This window comes from Balearica regulorum, chromosome Z (genome assembly GCF_011004875.1).
Source record: "Balearica regulorum gibbericeps isolate bBalReg1 chromosome Z, bBalReg1.pri, whole genome shotgun sequence".
Lineage (NCBI taxonomy): Eukaryota > Metazoa > Chordata > Aves > Gruiformes > Gruidae > Balearica > Balearica regulorum.
The window spans coordinates 63,718,897-63,744,879 of NC_046220.1; the positions used below are offsets into that span (position 1 = coordinate 63,718,897).

At 41.8% G+C, this 25,983-nt stretch overlaps 1 protein-coding gene across 1 annotated transcript in view; it reads right to left on the reverse strand.

The window, feature by feature from the left end:
• CWC27 (CWC27 spliceosome associated cyclophilin) overlaps window positions 1-25,983 on the reverse strand; it is a 128,905-nt gene that overhangs the window by 102,266 nt on the left and 656 nt on the right. The window contains exons 2-9 of the mRNA XM_075739432.1: window positions 25,400-25,496; window positions 14,021-14,133; window positions 11,744-11,887; window positions 10,907-11,005; window positions 10,633-10,736; window positions 9,553-9,622; window positions 5,213-5,292; window positions 2,046-2,079 (exon numbers count right to left, since the gene is read on the reverse strand). Coding sequence (XP_075595547.1) covers window positions 2,046-2,079; window positions 5,213-5,292; window positions 9,553-9,622; window positions 10,633-10,736; window positions 10,907-11,005; window positions 11,744-11,887; window positions 14,021-14,133; window positions 25,400-25,496 — 741 coding nt within the window. The remainder of the gene's footprint in view (window positions 1-2,045; window positions 2,080-5,212; window positions 5,293-9,552; window positions 9,623-10,632; window positions 10,737-10,906; window positions 11,006-11,743; window positions 11,888-14,020; window positions 14,134-25,399; window positions 25,497-25,983) is intronic.

Consider the following 25,983-nt stretch of genomic DNA (forward strand, 5'->3'; position numbering starts at 1 on the left):
ATTTCACTGAAACACAGAGTTGGACAGCAGAATTTCTAGAATAAAAATGGACAACCCTAGACAAATTGCAATTGGTAACTAGTAAGCTAATTAAAAATTGCAGAAATCTGAGTAACAGGAGGTGATGTTCTATGGATGGTATTTTGAAATGGGAGAGAGAAAATGGTTCAACCTGTCCAACTCAGCTGAATCCCCTACTTCCCAAACCTTCCATTGCCCTCACTCTACACAGGATTTCACCAGTTTTCTTCTAGGAAAACACTGACAAAATTGTATTGAGAGATTTTGTGTCAGAATGACTAACGGCTACTGAATGTAATATGATTTAGCCATTACTGAATTAGGGGGTGGATATCAAACTTTATCCATAGTACTACACGAAACTTACTGTTCAGTACCTATCTGACAAATAGGGAGAGGAAAACAAGTTGTGCAGAAATAGGAAACAGAGGAATGTCACTGGTGCAGAAAAAATTTGTGTCTTGTGAACACATTTCATATGATGTTCTCATTAATGACTTAGGCACAAAAAAAGGTTTAACAAATAGCGATGAGGTACTGTTAATACAAAGGATCCGACTCTCAGAGCATGAAATATATGACCTTGAGGACTGCAGTAAGAGAAACAGGATGATATTTAATAGCATGAACAACAAGGTCAAGCACTTAGGGAATAATAACAAGAGTTTCTCTTACATGCCAAGGACTTGTTATTTGGGGGAGGTAGGGAGATCTGGAAGAATTATTTGGTCATAGGATGGCTATAAAACTACCAACGTGTTGCAGCCGTGTAAATGTGAAAGCGATCCTGTGATGTGTTAACTGAAATAAATCCAAGAGAGATGATAAAATACTAGTACCACTTTACAAGGCTCAGGTAACTGTCTTAGATTCTAGCTAAGATCTTTCAATGAAATGAAATCTAAGTAGAGCACCTGCACTAGAGAAAAAAAAAACCTTCCTATTTCCTACTTCATGACATTGTTCCAACGGCATTCAGATTAATTAGGCTGAAAAAAATTAATTATTTAAATATATCTAACATGTCTCTGTTTTATATTCCCAAATGCAGTTCACTTAACAATGGGCTATTTGAACACATGAAGAATTATTAATTAAATACCCATCTCAGAATCCTTCTAACACTTAAAAGCTCCTGCACAGCAGAAATTACAAAGGAGAAGAGTCCAAGAACCTGAACTTATACTATGTTTTGTAGAAGAAAAACCAGGAAACAAGGTAGAAGCAGACTGGTTTTTTTTAAGCACAAGAACAGGATAGATTGTGTCCTTCCTTCACTTCCACAGTGCAGTACCCGTGCATGGTGGATAGAAATGGAAAACAGTACTTTTCAGGATTCAGTCTGGGGAATGGGAGATTACATTCAAATATTACATCCTTGTCTCAACAGCAACTCAAAGGGGTACCCCCATGACCTATGGCTGAAGGCAAAGACATACTTCATCTAGCAACCTTAATCTGCACCATGTATGACAATCTCCTTGTAATTAAAATAGCCTACATGTTTGGTTGAGTTTTACAGCTTGGTTATTCAGATTTCCTGTCTTTCAGAGGTGACAGTCTTGATCAATACAATTTAAGTGATAAACAGTCACTGAAGTTTTGTTTTCTTAAAGAAATCTTTCCAACAGTACTCTTACACGCAGATTTCACCTCAGACATTGGAGTTATACTGTTATTCATGACAAACTTAATTTTTTCTTTTTAAGAAGCAATTTCAGGGCTTTTATTAATGGTTTGTCACTCAGCGGAACATAACCCCTCATATACCTAATCTACTGACCAAAATATCTGGTAAGCAGTTTTTATAAAATGCAGTAGGTAGTATGCAGTAGTAACTCTACCCTGCTGTGAATGTTCACAATGGCCAAACCTTACAACTCTGAAAGGGGCTCCAGCCTGTTGCTGGAAATCTGACTTGAGCTATTTTTCAAGAATCTCTAAAGTACCATTTGTTTCCCCAGGAAAATCTAATTCACACAGAGTAAAAAGCAAAGACTTATTTGTAAAAAAATGTTACTTACCTCACTCAAGTCCCTTTCTTCACTTGCTGATTCACTAAAAGAAGAAAAAGAATCATAAGTACTTTGAAGTACCAGATGAAACTTAAAATACTGCTTAAAAAAGCCCAGTTCTTACAAAATTTTTTTTTGTTAGCTACTTGAAATTTTAGTCAACTTAGTCATTTATATCATCCTCACATTCATCTCAAAAGTATCAATTATCAGTCTTTTCTATCATTTGACTTTCTAATTAGAATAGTTTAAAAAACACAAGATAAAACCACCAACTTTCATACAATGGAAAAATTCTAATCATATCTTGAGCTATCCAGACAAAACACTGATGTATACAGTTAAAAGGAAAAAAAACACAAAACAACCTCACTTAAGATGGACTTTTTTTCTCTCATATCAATTTCTAGCATTTCATTGCAAATTAAAGCCTTAGAAAGCCTTCTTTACATAGGCGTGTTCGACATGCACTGTACTGATAAGTAAGCCTAACATCAAAAGTTCATTTGTTGTAGAGATACAGCGTAGTATCTATTGAATACACTAAGGGTAACATATCTACTGTTAACTGTCACAAACTAATAATAAAGACCCTTGAAGATTTTTCCATCCCACAATTTTAAAAAAAAAGTTACGTTACAGAAACAAAGCAAGGAATATTAAAGAAACTCCAAAAGTCAAAGCTTTGAGGTGCACTCTAAGCCATCAATAAGTAATCAAGGTAATCATAGAAACTGTAAATCTGTTGGAATCAAAGACATTAATTTAATTTAAAAAATTAAAACTCTCTGTGGAAGTGTTTCTTAATAGAAGATTATAACTAAAAAACCCCACAACCCTACCAAAACCACATTTATAAGTATTAAAGAAAATATTTAGAATGCATCCAGGTCTGTAATTTTGAACAAGTAAAAAGCACAGTAAGATGCAAAATGACCCATGTGGGATTTGTGACATGGCTATAAAGGGAACTGCCTTACCAACATCTCGGAGTGTTTTGAAGCGACTACACGTGTTTGTGGATAATCTCTCTGATATATTTGTACTCACATAGAATCTCTAACCAAAGGTTTTTAAGGAAACTTAGTAGTCCTGGGGAGATGGCAAAGTTCATGCATGAATAAATAAAATTTAAAACATGGGAAGCAAAAGTTAGAAGCAAACAATCACTCCTTGCAATGGAGGAAGATCACTAGGGTATATGTAGTCTGTGCTGGGGCTTGAGCTGTTCACTGAGCTCAGTAACAAAGCAGGCAAACAGCCAGGTCACTGGGGTTTTTGTTAATACTAAGTTAGTAAAGCCAAGAGCAGACTGAAGAATTGCAGAAGGACTTGAAATATAAGATAATAAAATGATAGCTGAAATTTGAAGTAGATAAAAGTAAAGCTGTACACATGAGGAAAAGGAGTCCTACATACAGAACAAGGAGCTCCACACACAGAACAAGGCGTTCTCAGCTGACCATCATTGATCATGATGTGTCCCTCAGGGGTCTGTACTGGGACCAGTACTGTTTAGCATCTGTACCAATAACATGGACAGTGGGATTGAGTGCACCCTCAGCAAGTCTGCAGATGACACCAAGCTGAGTGGTGCAGCTGACACACCTGAGGGACGGGATGCCATTCAGAGGGACCTGGACAAGCTTGAGAAGTGGGCCCATGTGAACCTCAGGAGGTTCAACAAGGCCAAGTGCAAGCCTGCACATGGGTCAGGGCAACTCCTGGTATCAATAGAGGCTGGGAGATGAAGGGATTAAGAGCAGCCCTGAGGAGAAGGACTTGGGGGTATTGATTGACGAGAAGCTCAACATGAGCCGGCAGTGTGCGCTTGCAGCCCAGAAAGCCAAGCGTATCCTGGGCTGCATCAAAAGCAGCGTGACCAGCATGTCAAGGGAGGTGACTCTGCCCCTCTACTCCGCTCTCCTGAGACTCCACCTGGAGTACTACATCCAGCTCTGGGACCCCCAACATAAGAAGGACATAGAGTTGTTGGACTGAGTCCAGAGGAGGGCCACAAAGATGATGAGAGCTAGAGCACCTCTCCTATGGAGACAGGCTGAGAAAGTTGGGGTTGTTCAGCCTGGAGAAGAGAAGGCTCTGGGGAGACCTTATTGCAGCCTTCCAGTACCTAAAGAGGGCTTATAAGAAAGATGGGGACAGACTTTTCACCAGGGCCTGTAGCGATAGGACAAGGGGTAATGGTTTTAAACTAAAAGAGGGCAGACTCAGACTAGATATAAGGAGGAGAACTTTTATTGCGAAGGTGGGGAAACACTGGAACAGGTTGCCCAGAGCGGTGGCAGATGCCCCATCCCTGGAAACATTCAAGGTCAGGCTGGACAGGGCTCTGAGGAACCTGATCTCGTTGAAGATGTCCCTGCTCAGTGCAGGTTGGGGGGGGGTTGATTCAATGACCTTTAATGGCACCTTCCAACCCAAACTATTCTGTGAATCTATAATAAGCAAATTCTTGGAGCTGATACATTTTCATGCAATTGTCTCAGATCAATACTCAACAGTGGTTAAAAAACAAATCAAAGTCAAGAAGTATTAAAAAGAAATAGAGAAGAAAACAGAGACTACCCTTATGCAAGCATATTGATTTATGATTCACCTCATTTTTAATATGTTGTTTATATTTGAAAAAAAAAATATATTTTAGAACAGAATCAGGATTGGGAAGAGCAACAAGAATAACCACAAGTACAGAACAACTTCTGTGTGAAGGTAAGTTGAGCAGGCTTTAGAAGTTTAGGCTAGAAAAGAGATAGGCTCCCTCGGAAGGGATTGTGGGCAAGAGAGATATAAAGGGTGTGAATGTAGACAATATTACAAGAGACATTCACTACTTTGATGACAGCTCTATTAAGGATTACTAAATAGATGAACCACGTCAACCCCTGACAGTTGCCTGAGCTCAAAGTAGATGGAGGGTTGGGAGACTACTCAGCTAAACATTATGCTTGCCCTGATTCTATTCTTTGTTGGGCATCCAATGATGGCCAATGTTGGTGACAGCATAGTGGATTAGAGGAACATTTGGTCCAATCCAGCACTGACATTCTTAATTTCTTAAAGACTACTAACAGACAAACAATGAGTATACACAATGCTAATCAGGTTTAACATCCTGAATGTAAATCTGTTCTGGAAATTGGAAATCACAGATTAACCTTTTGACAGCAGGAACTGAGCTTAGATGTGGATCATCCTTCAGTAGATCATGACTACTTTTACTTTTTCCCTTCATGCTCTGTTAAAAAAAAAAAAAAAGAAAAAAGGTATTATAAAATTCAGTGTCTAAGAGAACAGGGGGTGAAAAAGGATAATGACAAGAAAAAGACAGTTTGTTTCTTGTTAGCTTTGTCCTAACCAGGAATCATAAACACTCTGAATAGCAAAAGAACAGAGTAGGTGTTTATGAAAGAAGAGCATCAAACTGACCCCATGGATTTAAAAAGTATTTTTGCAATAGCAATGCACTTAATTTTAATGGAAACAGGAAATAAAAAAAAGAAAAAAGGCTGTTTAATCATCAGAATCATTACACATCATAAAGATACATGGTCTAGCATATATAGTTGAGTGAATGAAGAGGTAAGAACTTCACTTTCCAATAATGGCATATGACAACTCAAAGAACTACCATGTACAAAGCAACTGGTGGAACACTAATTAGACCCCTAGGAAAAATTAAAAAAAAAAAAGAAATTAACAACCTGCAATACATCATTCTGCAATACATCATGCAGGAATTGTCTACTGAAGAAAGCAGTCAAATAAATGTAACAACATATAAGATCTTCAGGCAGGAAGAGTGCAGTAAGAAAGCATTCCCCATGCTAATCCAAAAAGTACACTTAAATTTCAGACTGAAATCAGACTGAAAATCTCTGTTACAGAAACAGTCTGTATTGTGACCTGAATGACTCCATTTCAGCTGCATTTTATAATCCTTTCAGGAAGACAGTAGTTGTGTGATTAATAAAATCTTACTGATTTAAACACAACTTCCATTTTTTATTATGTAGAAAAAAAGACATTCAGCAATATGAAAAATTACTTCCTTCATCAAGTAATTTGTGTGTGTGTTCAGGAGCTAGAAGAACCACAAGATGAGTGCTTATGACCTTCGTGAACTGCTCCAAACAAGTACAGACAATTAAATCGTCAGTTTGGACACAGAAAGCTTCAGTTTACACATTAATCAACAACCAGTGGGAGCCTCACTCTCAGGTCCCCAACTGCACTTATAGCCTTAGCGACCTTGAGGAGTTTTACCTGGAGCTCCTCTGCCCATGAGCACCATTTCAGGTCAGGCCTGAGAATCCACTCACTGCCTGAGCTATGTCAGAGCTGTACCTGCATCTAACCCTGTCTTCTGGATGGGCTTACTGGACTCATATTGTAGACTTGTCTCCAGCCCTGTCTCCTGTCCCATCTCTTGCTGCTCCTGATTGGACTCTCTAGATGGGGATCTTGGTCTTGGTTATTGCTTGCTGTGTCCAGGATTGTTGATGGACCCTGTTACCAGCAACCAACTCCAGCTACTGTATCCAGACTCTATGGGATTGTGCCCGTGCTGGTGAGCGCACTGCCTGCTGGAATCACTCTTGCCTCCTCGCTCACCCTCCCTCATGCAGCCATTCTGCTCTTGCGACTCCTTGACACAAACCTCCCTAATCCTGTGATTTCTGTGTTCTATAACCCCCTGGGGTACATAAGTTTTCTAAGATTCATTTTCTCTATAATATAACCATTCAGAGGCTCTCCTGATACAGAAGACACAATATGACCTGTAACATTTAAAAGACGCCAATGGCCCTAATCCCTTGTTTAATCCCTTTTTGGAAGTATTTGTGCTTCTCATTTTAATCATGTTCTGTGGCATAAATGGTCACAACTTAAATTCCAGGAGGGAAAAATAGTTTTTCTTTGTATATTTATTTGCTCATTTATCTTTGTGTCTCAATTTTCATACTGTAAGAAACAGGGAATAACCACTCCCATCTTTCCTTCCCTCTCTCTCTTTTTTTAAAGTTACCATGATCCATATCCCCAGTTATCCTTCTTGCCCTTCTTTGTACAGTCTCAGGAACATGAGTCTGGTGATGCATTGCAGCAAAGGCAAAATATATTCCCTCACTTAGACTAAGTGCAGCACAGGCTGAACAAGTCCAGAGTAGAAAATTGTTCATAATGAGGAAAATCATAGAATGGTTTGGGTTGGAAGGGACCTTAAAGATCATCTAGTTCCAACCCACCTGTTGAGGGCAGGGACACCCTCCACTAGACCACGTTGCCCAAAGCCCCATCCAACCTGGCCTTGAACACTTCCAGGGATGGGGCCTCCACAACCTATTTGGGCAACCTGTTCCAGTGCCTCACCACCCTCACAGTAAAGAATTTCTTTCTAACATGTAGTCTAAATCGACCCTCCTTCAGCTTAAACCCATTACCCCTTGTCCTGTCACTACACTCCCTCATAAACAGTCCCTCTCCAGCTTTCCTGTAGGCCCCCTTCAGATACTGGTAAGCCGCAATAAGGTCTCCCCAGAGCCTTCTCTTCTCCAGGCTGAACAACCCCAACTCTCTCAGCCTGTCCTCAGAGCAGAGGTGCTCCAGCCCTCTGATCAGCTTCGTGGCCCTCCTCTGGACTCATTCCAACAGCTTCATGTCTTTCTGGTACTGGGGCCCCCAGAGCTGGACGCAGTACTCAAGGTGGGGTCTCACCAGAGCAGAGTAGAGGGGCAGGATCACCTCCCTCGACCTGCTGGTCACACTTCTTTTGATGCAGCCCAGGACATGCGTTCTTAAATTCAATACTTACTTGGTTACTATGATGTGATTAAGACAAGAATTCTTATTTTTCACATGTAAGCATGAAACCATTAAATACCACAAAAATTTCATCCTGATACATGGTGTTTTCATTTACTCTTTAGATAATTTTAGCGTCAGCCTGTTCCCTTTTCCCAGATCTGTTAGAGGATTCCTCAGTTACTTGCAGATTTTCCTCTCAACTTCAGTCCTTAAAACTATACCCTTCTTACATTGAAACAAGCAAGACTTACTGCATCTAACAACCAAAAAAGTCCACAGAAGGATTCCGAAATTGTAGATGTCTAAGAATCCCATTAGTAACTTTGACCTTCAATTTTTCTTATCGAAAACAGAGAATGAAAGTTGGTGCAGAAGTTCACATACTTCACCTTAATCAAGATTATGTCCAGAACTGCAGAGATACTGATCTAGACCTATCAGAAACAAGCAATGAGGTTTGGGAAAAAAGGTTTCATTCTGTCGTAAAGAATGAACAGAAATTCTTCAGAAACAGTTGATTTGGTTATTTCCCCAGCTACAGCTAGTCCAGAATTCAGTCAGGACAAATATAAGGATAAGATTTTAAGACTGAGTTGAAGACAGCATGACAACACTGAAACTGGGCTTGTCATGAAAGAGGTCTTCTATTTAGACAATTTTAGACTGAAAAGCAAGTATTTGGTGTGAAAGGGAAGATCATCAAAACAACTGAGTTAAATGCAATATTAAAACCCAGACATATACCAAGAGCAGAACCAAAGATGTTACAGTAAACAAGTATAATTAGTCTGACTGGTAAGTTGAAACAAGAAAGAAAAATATTTAAAACTAGTGTTGTGATAAATCTCTACAATCATCCTGACTGGTACAATCTCACTGTAATACTGTCCATCATTATTCACTGTTGTCTTTTTACTAAATCTTAAGGACCATTTTTTCACTTACATGGTACAGAACTCAGAACCATGTAGCCTGATCACTAACTGAAACAGGTAGGTACCCAAACACTACAAATAATGAAGACAGCCTAGGGCTCTAGAGAAATTATTTGGTCAGCAGTAGAAATGACAATGACAACTTGTTAAAGAAATTTTTAAACTAACCTCATTTAAGTGGCAAAGTCAGATGAGGAAACGTTAGATCAAAGACTACCTATGCAACCCTAGTTCTGTGAATGTGGACAATTCATAATAGTGCAATATTTAATTATGACAATGCACTATTTTCCCCACAATAACCCCACTTCATTTTGCACACAGAATGGATATACATAAGAAAAGGGAGCTAAGAATGCACTGGCAATGAACAAGTTGATTTATTTCAAACCTCAAGTATTTTACCATCAAATCACTCTCCCATAATTAATGAGGTGAAGAAGAATAAAGTACCTATCCCCTCCATGAATTTTAAACAGTAGCATAGATCTACACTATGAAGTATGAAACTTTATGTTTATGGAAATGTAAAAATATCACGCAGTAACTGAAGGCACCTGCAAAATTAGAAAAGCTAAAAACCTCTGTTTTTTCAACATATTAAAATCGTAGAATCATAAAAACTGAAGTAATTTCTAGTATTATGTTCAAAACTCAAACATAAGACAAGATTAAGAACTTTAAAGCTTTTCACAAACATGCAAAAGAGATAACTTTAAGTTGAAAAGAAAAATGGGGATGATTTGGTACAGTACCTGACTAACTCTATTGACTTCCTCCTCTTCTTCTTCAGCTTCTTCCCCAAAGGAAAGCAGGTTAAAATTTCTTTAAGAGAGAAAATGCATTTTCTAGTAAAACTTTAAATACTGTCTTAACATTCCATGAACTTTAAAAAATTTTACTTTCATATTGTATGCAATTTTTAAAAAAACTTTTTGTCCTGCTAAATGTTCCAATTTCAAACAACTACAACGTTGTTTTGCAATAAACCACAAATATTTAGAGAAGCATGTTCTGTTCTATTCCTAGGACAAAACAGGATAGCTAAGCATCACTTAGAAAATGGTAAGATGGAATCTAAGAAAGTCTGCCTTGACTAACTTTCACAGACTCTTAAATGCTGACAACTCTGAAAACAGAGCAGTTGCGGTTTTTTTTTTTTTCAACAGAGCAACATTCAAGTACCAAACACAAAATTTTCAACATATGACAGCTCAGAAAGGCATCAAATGCACACACATTCACAGAATGTAATTAAAAGAAATAATGATTTTTTCATTTATTCACACTATGCTGGAACCAGTCACACCATGTATTTCTGTCCAACAGAACTGACAGCATACACAAACTTTAGATTTCCTATTACTTTTCAATGCATGCTTATGACTATCAAATTTCATTCACAGAAACTGAAATTTCCCCTGTCAAAACGCTTCCCTTTTGCTAACTATTTTAGTGGGAGAGAAGTGACAGCTATTAAAATAAGTTCAGAAACCTCAAACTGAGCTATGACCTGGTTACTAGTACACATTAACTTCAGTGTCATCTCAGTCACAAGAGAATGACTGTACATTCTTGCCCATGGGAAAGGCTTAAGCTACCTTTTACCTCTCTTTTGCGCACCTCAGCTGATGCACAGTAACCACTTCAGTCAGAGCAACTGATTTGCAAGCTCTCTTCAGAAAAAGGTTTTCCTTAGGTTTTCCTAAGATCAGAGAACATTCCTCCGTGCAATTTGGTAAAGCCTTGTGTTTCAAAAGCAGAAATAAAAACCTACCAAGCTGCAAATTAAAGGTGAAAGAAAATTAACCACCACTTATGTTGCATATATTTACTTTGTGCCTTTTACTTTGGACTTTTTAGTTTCTTCTTCTGGTTTTTCCTTCTTCAGCTTTCTATTCGGTCTTGGAACAATGTCATCAAAAGGATTAAACAAAACCTGTTGAAAAAGTATTATTTTAGATGTATCTTCAGTATTTTGTTATAATTAAATGATTCAGTATTTCAAAACAATATATAAAAAGACATGCCAATTTTTCATACTAGAACACAGTTTTCTGAACACTACAAACAAAAGCATTTTAAAATTTCAAAACAGAACATACTCACCTCACTACTTCTTATTTTGTGTGGACTGAGAGGTCTCTCTTCCTTGTCAACTTCTACTTCAGCCAGGCGCAACATGTTATATATTGTATCCCCTGTAACCTGTCATATTTATAAAAAAAGGTTTGAAAGCCTTTGCCTGTATTTTTTGTTAATTATTCTGCAAAATGTAAGGCAATTATTATGCAAAGAATTTTGCAAATACAAATTACATAGGAAATACTGTAAGCATGTAAGACATCTAAAAGACAGCAAGTGCAATGTACAAAGGTTTGGGTTTTTTTCTTTAAATTTTACAGCAAAAGTTGAATGAATACAGGTAGCTAAACCTGCACTTTTGAGAGCGTATGCAGAGGAAAATGTCAAACTCTTACTGTGAGCTGTGAAACAGGAAAATAAAAGACATTGTGAAATAAAAAACCCAGATAGATTATTTTCTTTCAAGTAAATCAAGTGGTAAATTCATCTTATGTTTTTCATTTTCCTGATTCTTCTCAGGTAATTAGAATTTACAAACAGAATTTTCTAAATTGTCTTCAGTATTAGAATGAACTGATTAATAAGACAGAGCCATAATAATATTAGTAAGATTATTCAAAGGGAACACAACACAAAAAATATAATTTAGAAGAATAACAGCAGCAAAGTAGATAATTATAGGAACATAGAAACATTTCTACCACATGTGGGAAACAAAGAGAACAGAGACAGATTAGAAAGCAGTGAAATAAATTTCAAATGTACATAGCAGCAAGCAACATTAAAATTGCCTTTGAATACAGAGAAAGTTATAGTAGCTTCTGCCAAACTCAAACTGGGACTCTAGTCTCTGTAGCAGACCTTTCCAAAGATTGTGTGCTTGTTATTAAGTTCATCTGCACGACCCAACGTAAAGAAAAATTGACTCCCATTATCATGGGGCCCAGCATTTGCCATAGCAACAAGTCCTCTTCGATTAAATCGCAATCGCGAATGGAACTCATCCTGGCAAAGACAGAAGAGAAAAGAACAGGATTTAAGTATGTAGCTATTTTTTCCCTTCTTTCGCTATGGCTTATCTACGTCAATATGCACACACAGAACTATGCTGTTAATTTTCTTTTAAATTCAGACAGAAATAAAACCAAAGTGTTTTGAAAGTTAAGGTCACGATTGTATTTAAAAGCTTCTGTTTTCAGCAGAAAATATTTTTAGTCAATGTTTTTTCTTCTTAGTGCCTGTAATAATGCAAACAAGTGAAAAATCTTTCAGAAGAAACCATAAGCACATAACCAACAAAGCAAAAGAAAAATGTTAGAAACTAGTATATCAATAATAGAAACATACATGATTTGCCCAAAGAGGTTGTGGCTGCCCCATCCCTGGAAGTGTTTAAGACCAGGTTGGATGGGGCTTTGGGCAACGTGGTCTAGTGGAGGGTGTCCCTGCCCGCAGCAGAGGGGTTGGAACTAGATGATCTTTAAGGTCCTTTCCAACCCAAACCATTCTATGATTCTATGATTTAATAAAAAACAAAATCTAAATTCTATCTTAACTTTCTCTTTCTCTGATCATTGTCTAATAACTGTTATTCATTACTTTTGTTGGAATTTATCATCCCACCAATATTAAACAAAATCCTAAGCATTTCTAAAAGTAACTGCATTTCATACGTTTCTTGTAAAACTTTCATTCTTGTTAACCACTCTCTTTACAGGAAAAATCCTAATTCATGTAAAATAACTGGAAGCTCAATAACAGACTGTAATAGGACAGTATCACAAAAATCCATAGGAAGAACATTTTCCGGACCATAAGACAGAGACAGAATAGGACTACTTTCAAAGCAAGGTGAAAGCAATGAGTAATTGTGCTGGGTTTTGGCCGAGATAGAATTAATTTTCTTCATAGTAGCTGGTATGAGGCTATATTTTAGATTTGTGCTGGAAACAGTGTTGATAACACCCCCACCAGCGAGTGGGCTGGGGGTGCACAAGGAGTTGGGAGGGGACACAGCCAGGACAGCTGACCCCAACTGACCAAAGGGATACTCCATACCATATGACGTCATGCTCAGCCTATAAAGCAGGGGGAAGGAGGAGGAAAGAGGAGATGTTCAGAGTGATGGCATTTGCCTTCCCAAGTCACTGCTATGCGTGATGGAGCCCTGTTTTCCTGGGGATGGCTGAACACCTGCCTGCTCATGGGAAGTAGTGAATGAATTCTTTATTTTGCTTTGCTTGCACATGCAGCTTTTGCTTTACCTATTAAACCATCTTTATTTCAACCCACGAGTTTTCTCATTTTCACTCTTCTGATTCTTTCCCCATTCATGCCGGGGGTGTGTGTATGAGTGGGTGGGTGGTGAGTGAGCACCTGCGTGGGGCTTAGCTGCCGGCCAGGGTTAAACCATGACAGTAATATATTAACACCATGGTAGTATCACAATTCTAAACACTGCAATACTGAGATAGCACTAATTTTAAGCACCGATGCTACCACAATATTGGTAATTTTTGTTTTGTTCTCTGCTCAGGTGCCAATCCTTTCCACAAAATTCATGTTTGTGTTATACATATGAGTCTACTCTAGCAGCAGGGAGATGGAAGGCTCAGGAACAGGCTATGCAGCTTTAGTCACAAGTTACAGTTGCCTGCCCCATCTGAAATAAAAAAAGCAGGCAGAACAGAACAGAACACAGCTGCTGTGTGTGTGTAGCTTCACTCAGGATCTGAGCTTCCTGGTTAAGAGATGAGCCATGCTGGTATCAATAATACCAATGAACACATATACAACATTCAGAGACCTTTGCTAAATGAGATACAACCTGCGTAAACAACGTACATTTCTGCACCTGAGTTTGCCACATACCAACACCTACTCTTCACTCTGCCACCTACCTATTTTTCCTTGTGAAGTTCATGGTAGTGAGGTTATACATTTATCATAATATCAGAACAGCTAGATTTAAAAACTCTCAATTCAAAAAGGCGTATTCAAAAATACTGATGCAAGTACTCTACATGTATAATGTTGCATTTCTAATATAAGGCTTGCTTTCTCACAACCTAACATGTTAGGAAGAATAACTGATAGAGAGTAACCAAAAATTAATGCATAAGATATACAGATACGTACCTTGAAGGGAGCTCCATAGATTGAATCTCCACCTGATCCAGTACCAGTGGGATCACCTCCCTGCACTATAAAGCCAGGCACTACTCTGTGAAATATTGTGTTATTGTAATACTCTAAAGAAAAAAAAAAGAAAAAGAAGAGTGTATTAAATACATGTGAGTGGTCTCAAAACCAAACTTTCATATAGATTATGCAGAGATTTCCAGAGACTGAAGTTCCAGAAAGCAAGTATTGTAACTAGATTCTGCTATTTCTATTGGGTTCTCTCCCATTCTACTGTCTTGGTCAGTGTGACTGTATCTCAGCTACAAAGTATTGCTGATGACATTTAGGGAAAAAAAAACCAACCAAAATGTGGTGTCATGTGTTTCTGTTGCAAAAGACACTGCACATGACTGACAAGATGATATTGATGAATCATTTTCTTTTCAGCTTTTAAGTTTTATCACTGGAATGATACTACCAACATACATCAATTTAAAGAGAGATAAAATTATTATGCTGTGTCCCAGCCAACACCTCACACACATCGTTAGCCATATCCATACACTAAATGATTAGCATTTTCACTCACCAGCATGAAACACAGCTGTCACCCCTTTCACTACCTACACTGTACCCAAACTGATCATTTTCACAGAATGAAGTATGTGGTACATTTTGGTCCTTAAGTTACATTCTTTTATCTTTTATCTATCTATCAGATAAAAGTTATGGAATCATAAACAAAAGGAATGAAAACTTAACTTTACTTGACAGATATTTATGGTTGTTAGGGGGTTTTTTGTTTTGTTTTGGGATTTTTGTTTTTAATAAATAAATCTGCAGCATGCTGCAAGACAAAGCAGGATCTGCAAATGTTGCAGACTAGCTAGATATATTCATGGATGGTTATATGCTAGGACGCTCACAAGAGAAATACTCATATTTATTATACAAAGCACAGGATCCTACACAGCAGTCAAACAAATTCAGAAAGGAAATACAGTTCTTTAACACAGAGCATAACTGAACTCTTAGGACTTACCAAGGGCTAAGAAATTGATTTACATTGCAAAAAATATCCACTTTTCCACATTAAGTGTAAGAACACAGAACAAGCTGGATCTGTGCTGGAGGCACAAAGCCTAGACTGGTATTTTTCCTTAACAGAGGAGGGCTAAAAGAACTCTTAACCACTCTATAAACACATAAATGGGATGATAGCAGCAGCTAGAAAACACATAAAGGCACCAGCTCCTTCACAAATTCTTGTCACAGTTTTCCCAATAGGGAGCACCTCATTCTGGTACCTACGACTTCAGTGAAGAGCGTTACAGAGCTTCCACCAACAAATGAAGCATTAGAAGCACTCATGAAAAAATTGAAAAGGTAGTAAAGATGGTGATACAGAAATCAGAATTTTGGAGGATGTCCAATATTGTATCATTGTCATTTCATACATACATTAGTCACACCTTGTAGAGACTTGCTGAAAATAAGCCTTCCCAAGCATCTGACACACAACTTTTCAGTAACACTATGTCATCTGCTACATTTTAGAAAACCATCTAATATTTTAAACCGTCTAATCTAATATATTGTGGGTGTTGGTCTCTTCTCCCAAGTAACTAGCTAAAGGACAAGAGGAAATGGTCTCAAGTTGCATCAAGGGAGGTTTAGATTAGCTATTGGGAAAAACTTCTTCACCAAAAGAGTGCTCAGGCATTAGAACAGGCTGCCCAGAGAGATGGTGGAGTCACCATCCTTGGAGCTGTTCAAAAAATGTGTAGATGTGGCACTTCAGGACATGGTTTAGTAGACATGGTGGTGTTGGATTGACGGTTGGACTTGATGAGCTTAGAGGTCTTTTCCAAGTTCAAGATTCTATGATTTTTACTTTTTTTCCACCTGGTTCCTTAATAATATTTAAAAACACTGAGTGTTAGTTAATATTTTCTAAATACAAATAAATTAATTAACATATTAAAGTTAAAACATAAGTTATGTCCTCTATTTTACAGAAAAGGCACAAAGATTGCTGTCCTGGTTTCAGCAGGGATAGAGTTAATTTTCTTGCAGATGGCGTAGTGCTGTGTTTTGGATTTAGGATGAGAATAATGTTGATAACACACTTATGTTTTTAGTTGTTGCCAAGCAGTCAAGGACTTTTCAGCTTCTCATACTCCCCTGCTAATGAGAAGGCGGAGGCACCCAAGAAGGTGGGAGGGGACACAGCCAGGACAGCTGACCCAAACTGGCCAAAGAGATATTCCATACCATATGACGTCATGTCCCATTTGCAGCTGGGGGTGGGCTGAGAGGCATGGCAGCTGGGGGTCTTGCACAGCATCAACTTCAGAATGATGGTGTTTATCTTCCCAAGTAACTGTTACATGATGGAGCCTGGCTTTCCTGGAGATGACTGAATACCTGCCTGCTGTTGGGAAGTGGTAAAGAATTCCTTGTCTTGTTCTGCTTGTGCACGTGGGCTGGGAGGCTGGGCAGCTGGGGGTTGTGCATAGCATTGACTTTGGGTGATAAGAAATTGTGCTGTTCATCACTTGGTTGGTATATATAATTATTATTTTCCTTTTTGTGTTTTTCCTATTAAAGTGTTTTTATCTCAACCCATGAGTTTTCTCACTTTTCACTCTTCCAATTCTCTCCGCCATCCTGCTGGGGAGAGGGAGTGAGGGAGCAGCTGCATGGTGCTTAGTTGCCAGCCAGGGCTAAACCATGACAGTCCTTTTTGGCACCCAACGTGGAGCTCAAAGGGTTGAGATAACGACAGATCTGACCAGAGCACATTAAATCAGTTGCAAGTGTACATTATATTAGATTAATAATTGCTGGACACAATGTTTTATTAGTTGTTCACATGGTTGTGTTTTGTGAGTTCTTACTGGTATTATGTATTTGCTACGGTGCTGTTTATCTTTTCTGGGAGCTTGATGAGGACGTTCCTTTTGCTGCATGGTGTACTACTCGCTTATGATAAGATAGCATTATTGGCCATGAGAATATTTTGGTTTGTGTATTCAGCATTGCTGTCTCTTCCGTACCTCAGGTGCTATCTCCTGGGAAGTATTGGGAATTACCTTCTCTACTTTTTTCTGTGTAGAAGCAATCTATGGGGGACACAGAAGGGAACACCTTCACTGCCCCTTTTCCTTTTGGCTAGTTACAACAGCTCTTAGAACAGTTCATGAGAATTTTGAATATCCTTTGGACCTTCAGACCAGCATGTTTCTATTGCTAGGTCTCCTGAATGTGGTTCAGGTCCTGCTTAAGGTTAAACAACTACTTAAGAGAGGAAGTAGAAAGGTTAAGGAGCATCAGGGAGGCTGAGAGAGATATACTGGTGGAGCAAAGCTCTGCCCTTCCTGAGACAGAAACAGGGACAGATACCAGGCAAAACCCAAGATGAAGGGGACTCTGTATCCTCCCCCTGCCAGGCAGAAGGCAGTAGCTTAAAAGGAAGGAGTGAATGAAGGCAGGTCCACACTTGGGATCGCAGGCAAACCTCTTCCTTGCCCACCTCACCTTCCCAAGTGCCTCTGTACAACCGGTATGAGGCTCTGGCTTTAGCAGGCCTGACAAAGGAGGACATGGAAGACACTCAAGCCACACCAGAAGTATCACCAACACCAAAAAGGCTCACACCCTGTATTGTGACCACCTCCATGATGGAGAAAAGGCAGGTTATAGTTGTAGGGGACTCCCTCCTGAGGAGTACAGAGGGTCCAATACGGAGAGCAGACACTCCTCTTAGAGAAGACTGCTGCCTCCCTGGGGCCCGTGTTAAAGCCATTATGAGGAAACTCCCCAGCCTGGTACAGCCCTCTGACTACTACTCACAACTGCTCCTCCATGTGGGTGGGGACAAAGCTGAGACACCTAATGCAAAAGCAATCAAAAGGGACTTCACGGTCTTGGGACAGTTACTGAAGGAATCTGGAGTGCAGGTTATTTTTTCCTCCCTCCTTCCAGTTGAGGGCAGCGACAGTGGGAGGAACAGATGGACACAGTCCATAAACACATGGCTCTGTGGCTGGTGCCACCGCCACAGTTTTGGGGTTTTTGACAATGGGATGGCCTACATGGCACCAGGCTTGATGAATTCAGATGGGATTCACCTCTCTCAAAGGGGAAAAAGGGTCTTTGCCCAGGAGCTAGCGGAGCTCATTGACAGAGCTTTAAACTAGGCTTGAAGGGGGAGGTGGATAATATCAGGCTTGCCTGCAATAAGTTGTGGGATGACATGCCAAGGTTGGAGGGACAGGGTGCCAATGAGGGCCCTCAGCCTGCTGCTCAGAGACGTGCTGGATACACTGCAGAAGTCTAGAGGAGATGAACCAGGGGCTCCTGAGGCAACGGGAACCAACAGGGAAACACTGGTAAAACACTTCAAAGGAATTCCAGCCACTCCAGCCAGTAAGTCAGTCTCATCGGAGGCACAACTGAAATGCCTCTATGCAAACACAGGTAGCATGGGGAATAAACAAGAGGAGTTAAGAGATGTGTGCATGTCTGCAGGGCTATGATCTTACTTGCATCACGGAAACGTGGTGGGATGTCTCCTGTGACTGGAGCATTGGAATGGAAGGACACAGACTCTTTAGGAAGGACAGGCAGGGCAGACGAGGAGAGGATGTCACCCTCTATGTCAATCACCAGCTGGAGTGCATGGAGCTCCACCTGGGGATGGATGAGGTGAAGACTGAGAGCCTATGGGTCAGGATTAAAGGGAGCACAGGGACGTGGGACATCATAGCGAGAGTCTACTACAGGCCACCTGACCAGGGAGACTGAGCGCATGAGGCCCTCTATAGACAGACAGGAGCAGCCTCACATTCACAAGCCCTGGTCCTCATGGGGGACTTCAACCACCTCGACATCTGTTGGAAAGGGAACACAGCACAGCACAAGCAATCCAGGATGTTCCTGGAATGCGTTGATGGTGACTTCCTCCTCCAAGTGACAGAGGAGCCAAGGAGGACAAGTGCCATGCTGGAGCTTGTTCTCACCAACAAGGAGGGGCTGGTGGGGAATGTGAAGCTCAAGGGCAGCCTTGGCTGCAGTGACCATGACATAATGGTGGAGTTCAAGAACCTCAGGGCAGCAAGGAGGACGCACAGCAACCTCACTACCATGGACTTCAGGAGAGCAGACTTTGGCCTCTTCAGCGACCTGCTTGGTAGAGTACCATGGAACAAAGCCCTGGAGCGAAAAGGGGCCCCAGAAAGCTGGCTAGTATTCGAGGGTCACATCCTCCAAGCTCAGGAGCAATGCATCCCAGCAAAGAAGTCATCAGGCAAAAACGCCCAGAGGCCTACATGGATGAACAAGGAGCTCCTGGACAAACTCAAGCACAACAAGGAAGCCTACAGAGGGTGGAAGCAAGGTCAGGTAGCCTGGGAGAAATACAGAGAAACTGTCTGAGCAGCCAGGGATCAGGTTATGAAAGCAAAAGCCCTCATAGAATTAAGTCTGGCCAGGGACAGCCAGGGCAACAAGAAAAGCCTCTATAGGTATGTCAGTGATAAAAGGAAGATGAGGAAAAATGTGGGTCCCCTCTGGAAGGAAACAGGAGAGCTGGTTATCCAGGATATGGAGAAGGCTGAGGTACTCAATGACTTTTTTCCTCTCAGTCTTCACCAGCAAGTGCTTGATCCACGCTGCCCAGGTCACAGAAGGCAAAGGCAGGGACTGGGAGAATGCAGAACCGCCCACTGTAGAAGATCAGGTTTGAGACCATCTAAGGAACCTGAAGGTGCACAAGGCCATGCGACCTGACGAGATGCATCCGCAGGTCTTGAGGGAACTGGTGGATGAAGTTGCAAAGCCACTCTCCATCATATTTGAGAAGTTCTGGCAGTCCAGTGAAGTTTCCACTGACTGGAAAAGGGGAAACATAACCCCCATTTTTTAGAAGGGGAAAAAAGGAAGACCCAGGGAACTACAGACCAGTCAGTCTCACCTCTGTGCCTGGCAAGGTCATGGAACAGATCCTCCTGGAAACTATACTAAGGCACATGGAAAATAAGGAGGTGATTGGTGATAGCCAGTATGGCTTCACTAAGGGCAAATCGTGGCTCACAAATCTGGTGGCTTTCTATGGTGGGGTTACAGCATTGGTGGACAAGGGAAGAGCGACAGATGTCATCTACCTGGACTTGCGCAAAGCATTTGACACTGTCCTGCATGACATCCTTGTCTCTAAATTGGAGAGACATGGATTCAATGGATGGACCACTCAGAGGATAAGGAACTGGCTGGATGATTGCACTCAGAGAATTGTGGTCAACAGCTCAATGTCCAAGTGGAGATTAGTGATGTGTGGCGTTCCTCAGGGGCTGGTACTGGGACCGGCACTGTTTAACATCTCTGTTGGTGACATGGACAGCGGGATTGAGTGCACCCGCAGCAAGTTTGCTGACAACAACGCACTGTGTGGTATGGTCAACATGCTGGAGGGAAGGGATGCCATCCAGAGGGACCATGACAGCCTTGAGAGGTGGGCCTGTGCAAACCTCATGAAGTTCAACACAGCCAAGTGCAAGGTCCTGCACGTGGGTGGCACAATCCCAAGCACAACTACAGGCTGGGCGAGGAATGAATTGAAAGCAGCCCTGAGAAGGACTTGGGGGTATTGATTGATGAGAAGCTCAACATGAGCTAGCAGTGTGTGCTTGCAGCCCAGAAAGCCAACCGTGTCCTGGGCTGCATCAAAAGAAGTGTGACCAGCAGGTCAAGGGAGGTGACTCTGCTCCTCTGCTCCGCTCTCCTGAGACCCCACCTGGAGTCCATGAACGACATGGACCTTTTGGAATGAGTCTAAAGAGGGTCACGAAGCTGATCAGAGGGCTGGACCACCTCTCCCACAAAGACAGGCGGAGAGAGTTGGGGTTTTTCAGCCTGAAGAAGAGAAGGCTCTGGGGAGACATAATTTCAGCCTTCCAGTACCTAAAGGGGGCCTACAGGAAAGATGGTGAGGGACTGCTTACAAGGGCAAGTAGTGATAGGACAAGGGGTAATGGATTTAAGCTCAAGGAGGATAGATTTAGATTAGATGTTAGGAACATATTCTTTACTGTGAGGGTGGTGAGGCACTGGAACAGGTTGCCCAGAGAGACTGTGGCAGCCCCCTCCCTGGAAGTGTTCAAGGCCAGGCTGGATGAGGCTTTGCGCAACCTGGTCCAGTGGAGAGTGTCTCTGCCCATGGCAGGAGGGTTGGAACTACATGATCTTTAAGGACCGTTCCAAGCTAAACCATTCTGTGATTCCATGATTAAGAATATCACCAAGACATTAAGTCGTGCAATAGGCACTGCAGCTACTCCAGCCCCCATGACAGGCACTGCAGCTGAACCAGAGAACCAACCCACACTGGTATCAATTGCCCCCATACATAAGACATGGACACAGAAGTCAACTCATTTAGTAAAGGATAACGACAAACTTGAATCATCACAAGAACACGAGAAACAGGTAGAACCAGAGGTAATCAACCGATCCCTGTCCCTGAGTGAGCTGTGAGACATGTGAAAGGATTTTAGCTGTCATCCAGGTGAGCACATTATCACCTGGTTGCTCTGATGCTAGGATAACGGGGCCAGTAGCCTGGAACGGTAGAGAAGCCAAGCAGCTGGGATCCCTCTCTAGGAAAGGGGGCATTGACAAGGCATTTGGAAAGAAGACACAAGCCCTCACAGCCCCTGGAGGCGACTTCTTTCAAGTGTGAGGGAAAGGTATGCCATCAAAGATGCTGTATGTCATTCAGGCAAGGGGACTACTGTGGAGGGAGGTATCCAGTACTTGAGGGAATCAGCTGTGTGGGAGATGGTTAATTATGACTCAGACAACATGCAGTTACCCACAGATCCTGATGAAGTCCAGTGCACGCGACCTATGTGGCAGAAGTTTGCATGGAATGCACCATCATCATATGACAATTCATTAGTAGTGATGGACTGGGAAGATGAAGAGGCACCAACAGTGAACAGAATAGCTGAATGACTCTGGCAACACAGAGAAAGTCTCCCTTCTCTGGAGACAACATCCCCTCATCTCACCTGTGGTGAAACTGTGCTGGGATTTCCAGCAATTTAGAGAGTATATGTCCTACTCCCTGTCTGCATAGACTAGTATCTCAGTTACCAGGAGTAAGTGTTCCTTTGCTCAAGAGAGAGGTATAGAAGGAACACACCACGAGGCAACCTGTGGTTTTATCTGCGTGACCACGAAGAGGATATGAGGAGGTGGGATGGAAAACTTACCCTGTCCCTACAGGCACGAGTACGTGAGCTGCAAAGCAAAAGCAAAACAGTCAAAAAAGGGGATTCTTCCAGGAAAAATGCCACTCCAGTTTCCAGTAGGCAGCTCCCCAGATCAAGTGGAAGGCCGGATCATACTTATGATCCTCCTGAAGAGACTTTTAAGTCATCTTCACAAGAAGTGAGTAACAAATACAATGAGCTGGTTTAGATGGACCCTGCCTCCAACCAAGTGGAGTAAAGGGACAACCAGGTTTACTGGACTGTGAGGATCCGATGGCCTGGCACATCAGACCCACAAGAGTACAAGGCTCTAGTGGACACTGGTGCACAGTGTACCCTAATGCCATCAAGCCATGAAGGGGCAGAACTCATCTGTATTTCTGGAGTTACAGCGGGATCCCAACAGTTGACTGTACTGGAGGCCGAAGTAAGTCTAACTAGGAACGAGTGGCAGAAGCACCCCATTGTGACTGGCCCAGAGGCTCCGTGTATTCTTGGCACAGACTACCTCTGGAGAGGGTATTTCAAGGACCCAAAAGGGTACCAGCGGTCTTTTGGCATAGCTGCCTTGGAAACAGAGGAAACTGAACAGCTGTCCACCTTGCCCGGTCTCTCGTTGGACCCTTCTGTTGTGGGGTTATTGAAGGTTAAAGAACAACAGGTGCCGACTGCTACCTCAACAGTGCACCAGTGGCAGTATCACACCAACCCAGACTCCCTGATTCCCATCCCTGAGCTGATTCATGAACTTGAGAGCCAGGGAGTGATCAGCAGAACTCACTCACCCTTTAGCAGTCCCATAAGGCCAGTGTGAAAGTCTAATGGAGAATGGAAACTAACAGTAAACTATTGTGGCCTGAATGAAGTCACACGACCGATGTGCTGGACATGCTGGAACTTCAATACGAGCTGGAGTCAAAGGCAGCCAAGTGGTATGCCATGACTGACACCGCTAATGCGTTTTTCTCAACTCATTTGGTGGCAGAGTGCAGGCCACAGTTTGCTTTCACTTGGGAGAGGCATCCAGTACACCTGGAACCCACTGCCCCAGGGTGGAAACACAGCCCCACCATTTGCCATGGACTGATCCAGGCTGCACTGGAACAGGGTGAAGCTTCAGAGCACCTGCAATACATTGATGACATCATTGTATGGGGCAACTCAGCAGTGTGAGCTTTTGAGAAAGGGAAGAAAATAGTTCAAATTCTTCTGAAAGCCGGTTTTGCTATAAAACAGAGTAAGGTCAAAGGACCTGCACAGCTTTTAGGAACAAAATGGCAAGACGAACATCATAAAGTCCCAATGGATGTGATCAACAAAATAGCAGCTATGTCTCCACCAACTAACAAAAAGGAAATACAAGCTTTCTTAGGCGTTGTGGACTTCTGGGGAATGCATATTCCAAATTACAGTCTGATTGTAAGTCCTCTCTACCAAGTGACCCCAAAGAAGAACGATTTCAAATGGGGCCCTGAGCAATGACAAGCCTTTGGACAAATTAAACAGGAAATAGACCATGCAGTAGCCCTTGGGCCAGTCCAGGCCCAGATGTAAAAAATGTGTTCTACACCACAGCAGGGAGAATGGCCCTACCTGGAATCTCTGGCAGAAAGCACCAGGGGACACTTGAGGTTGACCCCTGGGGTTTTGGAGCCGAGGACACAGAGGATCCGAGACCCGCTACACTCCAACTGAAGAAGAGATACTGGCAGCATATGAAGGCGTTGAAGCCACTTCAGAGGTGGCTGGTACTGAAGCTCAGCTCCTCCTGGCACCCCGACTGCCACTGCTGGGCTGGGTGTTCAAAGGGAGGGTCCCCTCTACACATCATGCAACTGATGCTACATGGAGTAAGTGCGTTGCACTGATCACACAGCAGGCTTTTGAATAGGAAATCCCAATCGCCCAGGAACTCTGGAAGTTATCATGGACTGGCCAGAAGGCAAAGACTTCAGAATATCACCAGAGGAGGAGGTGACAAATGCTGAAGAGGCGCCAACCTACAATAATCTGCCAGAAAATGAGAAGCAATATGCTGTGTTCAGTGATGGATACTGTTGCACTGCAGCAAAGAAATGGAGGTGGAAGGCTGCTGTATACAGTCCTACACAGCAAATCGCAGAGGCTGCTGAAGAAGAAGGTGAATTGAGCCAGTCTGCAGAGGTGAAAGCCATCCAGCTGGCTTTAGACATTGCTGATTGAGAGAAGTGGCCAGTCCTTTACCTCTATACTGACTTATGGATGGTAACAAATGCCCTGTGGGGTGGTTACAGCAATGGAAGCAGAGCAACTGCCAGCACAGAGGCAAACCCATATGGGCTGCCCCACTGGGGCAAGACATTGCTGCCTGGCCAGAGAAGCTGGTTGTAAAAGTACTTCATGCAGATGCCCAAATACCCAAGAGTCAGGACACTGAGGAACATCAAAACAACAAGCAGTGGATCAGGCTGCTAGGATTGAAGTGGCTCAGGTAGATCTGGACTGAAGGTGAATTATTTGTAGCTCAGTGGGCTCATGAAACCTCAGGCCATCAAGGAAGAGATGCAACATATAGATGGGCTCGTGATCAAGGGGTGGACTTGGCCATGGACACTATTACACAGGTAATCCATGAATGTGAAATAAGCGCTGCAATCAAGCAAGCCAAACAGTTAAAGCCTCTGTGGTATGGAGGATGAGGGCTGACATGTAAGTATGGGGAAGCCTGGGAAATTGATTATATCACACTCCCATTACACTGTGAGGGGACACAGCCAGGACAGCTGACCCAAACTGATCAAAGAGATATTCCATAGCATACGACATCATGTTCCACTTATAACTGTGGGGTGGGCTGGGAGACTGGGCAGCTGGGGGTCATGCATAGGTGATAAGAAATTGTGCTGTTCATCATTTGTTTTGTATATATTATTATTATTCTTTTCCTTTTTGTGTTTGTCTTATTAAGGTGTTTTTATCTCAACCCATGAGTTTTCTCACTTTCCCTTTTCCAACTCTCTCATCCTGCTGCAGGGCAAGCGAGCAAGTGGCTACGTGATACTTAGCTGCCAGCCAGGGCTAAACCATGACAATTGCATTTGAAATAATTTCAACAATTCCTATCCCATTCAGTCATTACCTTCCATACACAGCTGGATGAAATTTCGACATGCTTTTGGTGCTTCTTTTGACCATAACTCTATATCTATATCTCCTGCTGTTGTTCTCAGCAAAACCTATAAAAATACGGATAAATACACTATTAGTTTTACTGTAACTTAGTTACTGATCAAAGAATATCATTGCTGAGTTAAAAACCCCCCACTTTTGAATTCATCTTATTACTACACCAGTAGACATTCAAATGTGCCACGCAGCTACTGTTAGTTCTAGATAGTACTGCAAGAACTTACAATACAGTTCTGAACTCATATGTACAATAAGGCTTCAAGGCCAGTGACCTGGTACCTGACACATGATAGAAACTTAGATATCGTCTATCACTTCCACATTGAAACAACATGGAAAAAAAAATACAGTTATGCCATAAATCTCCAAAGGAATATACCTCTCTTACAAGTAATACCATTAAATTCAGTGAGAGTTCATAACAAAATTAAGAACCTAAGATATACAGTCAAAAATAGGGAAAATTAAATTAAACGCTTCAAGGACTGCTCTGTGTTATGTATCCACACAGCAGACGTCGTGCTTTGACTCAGG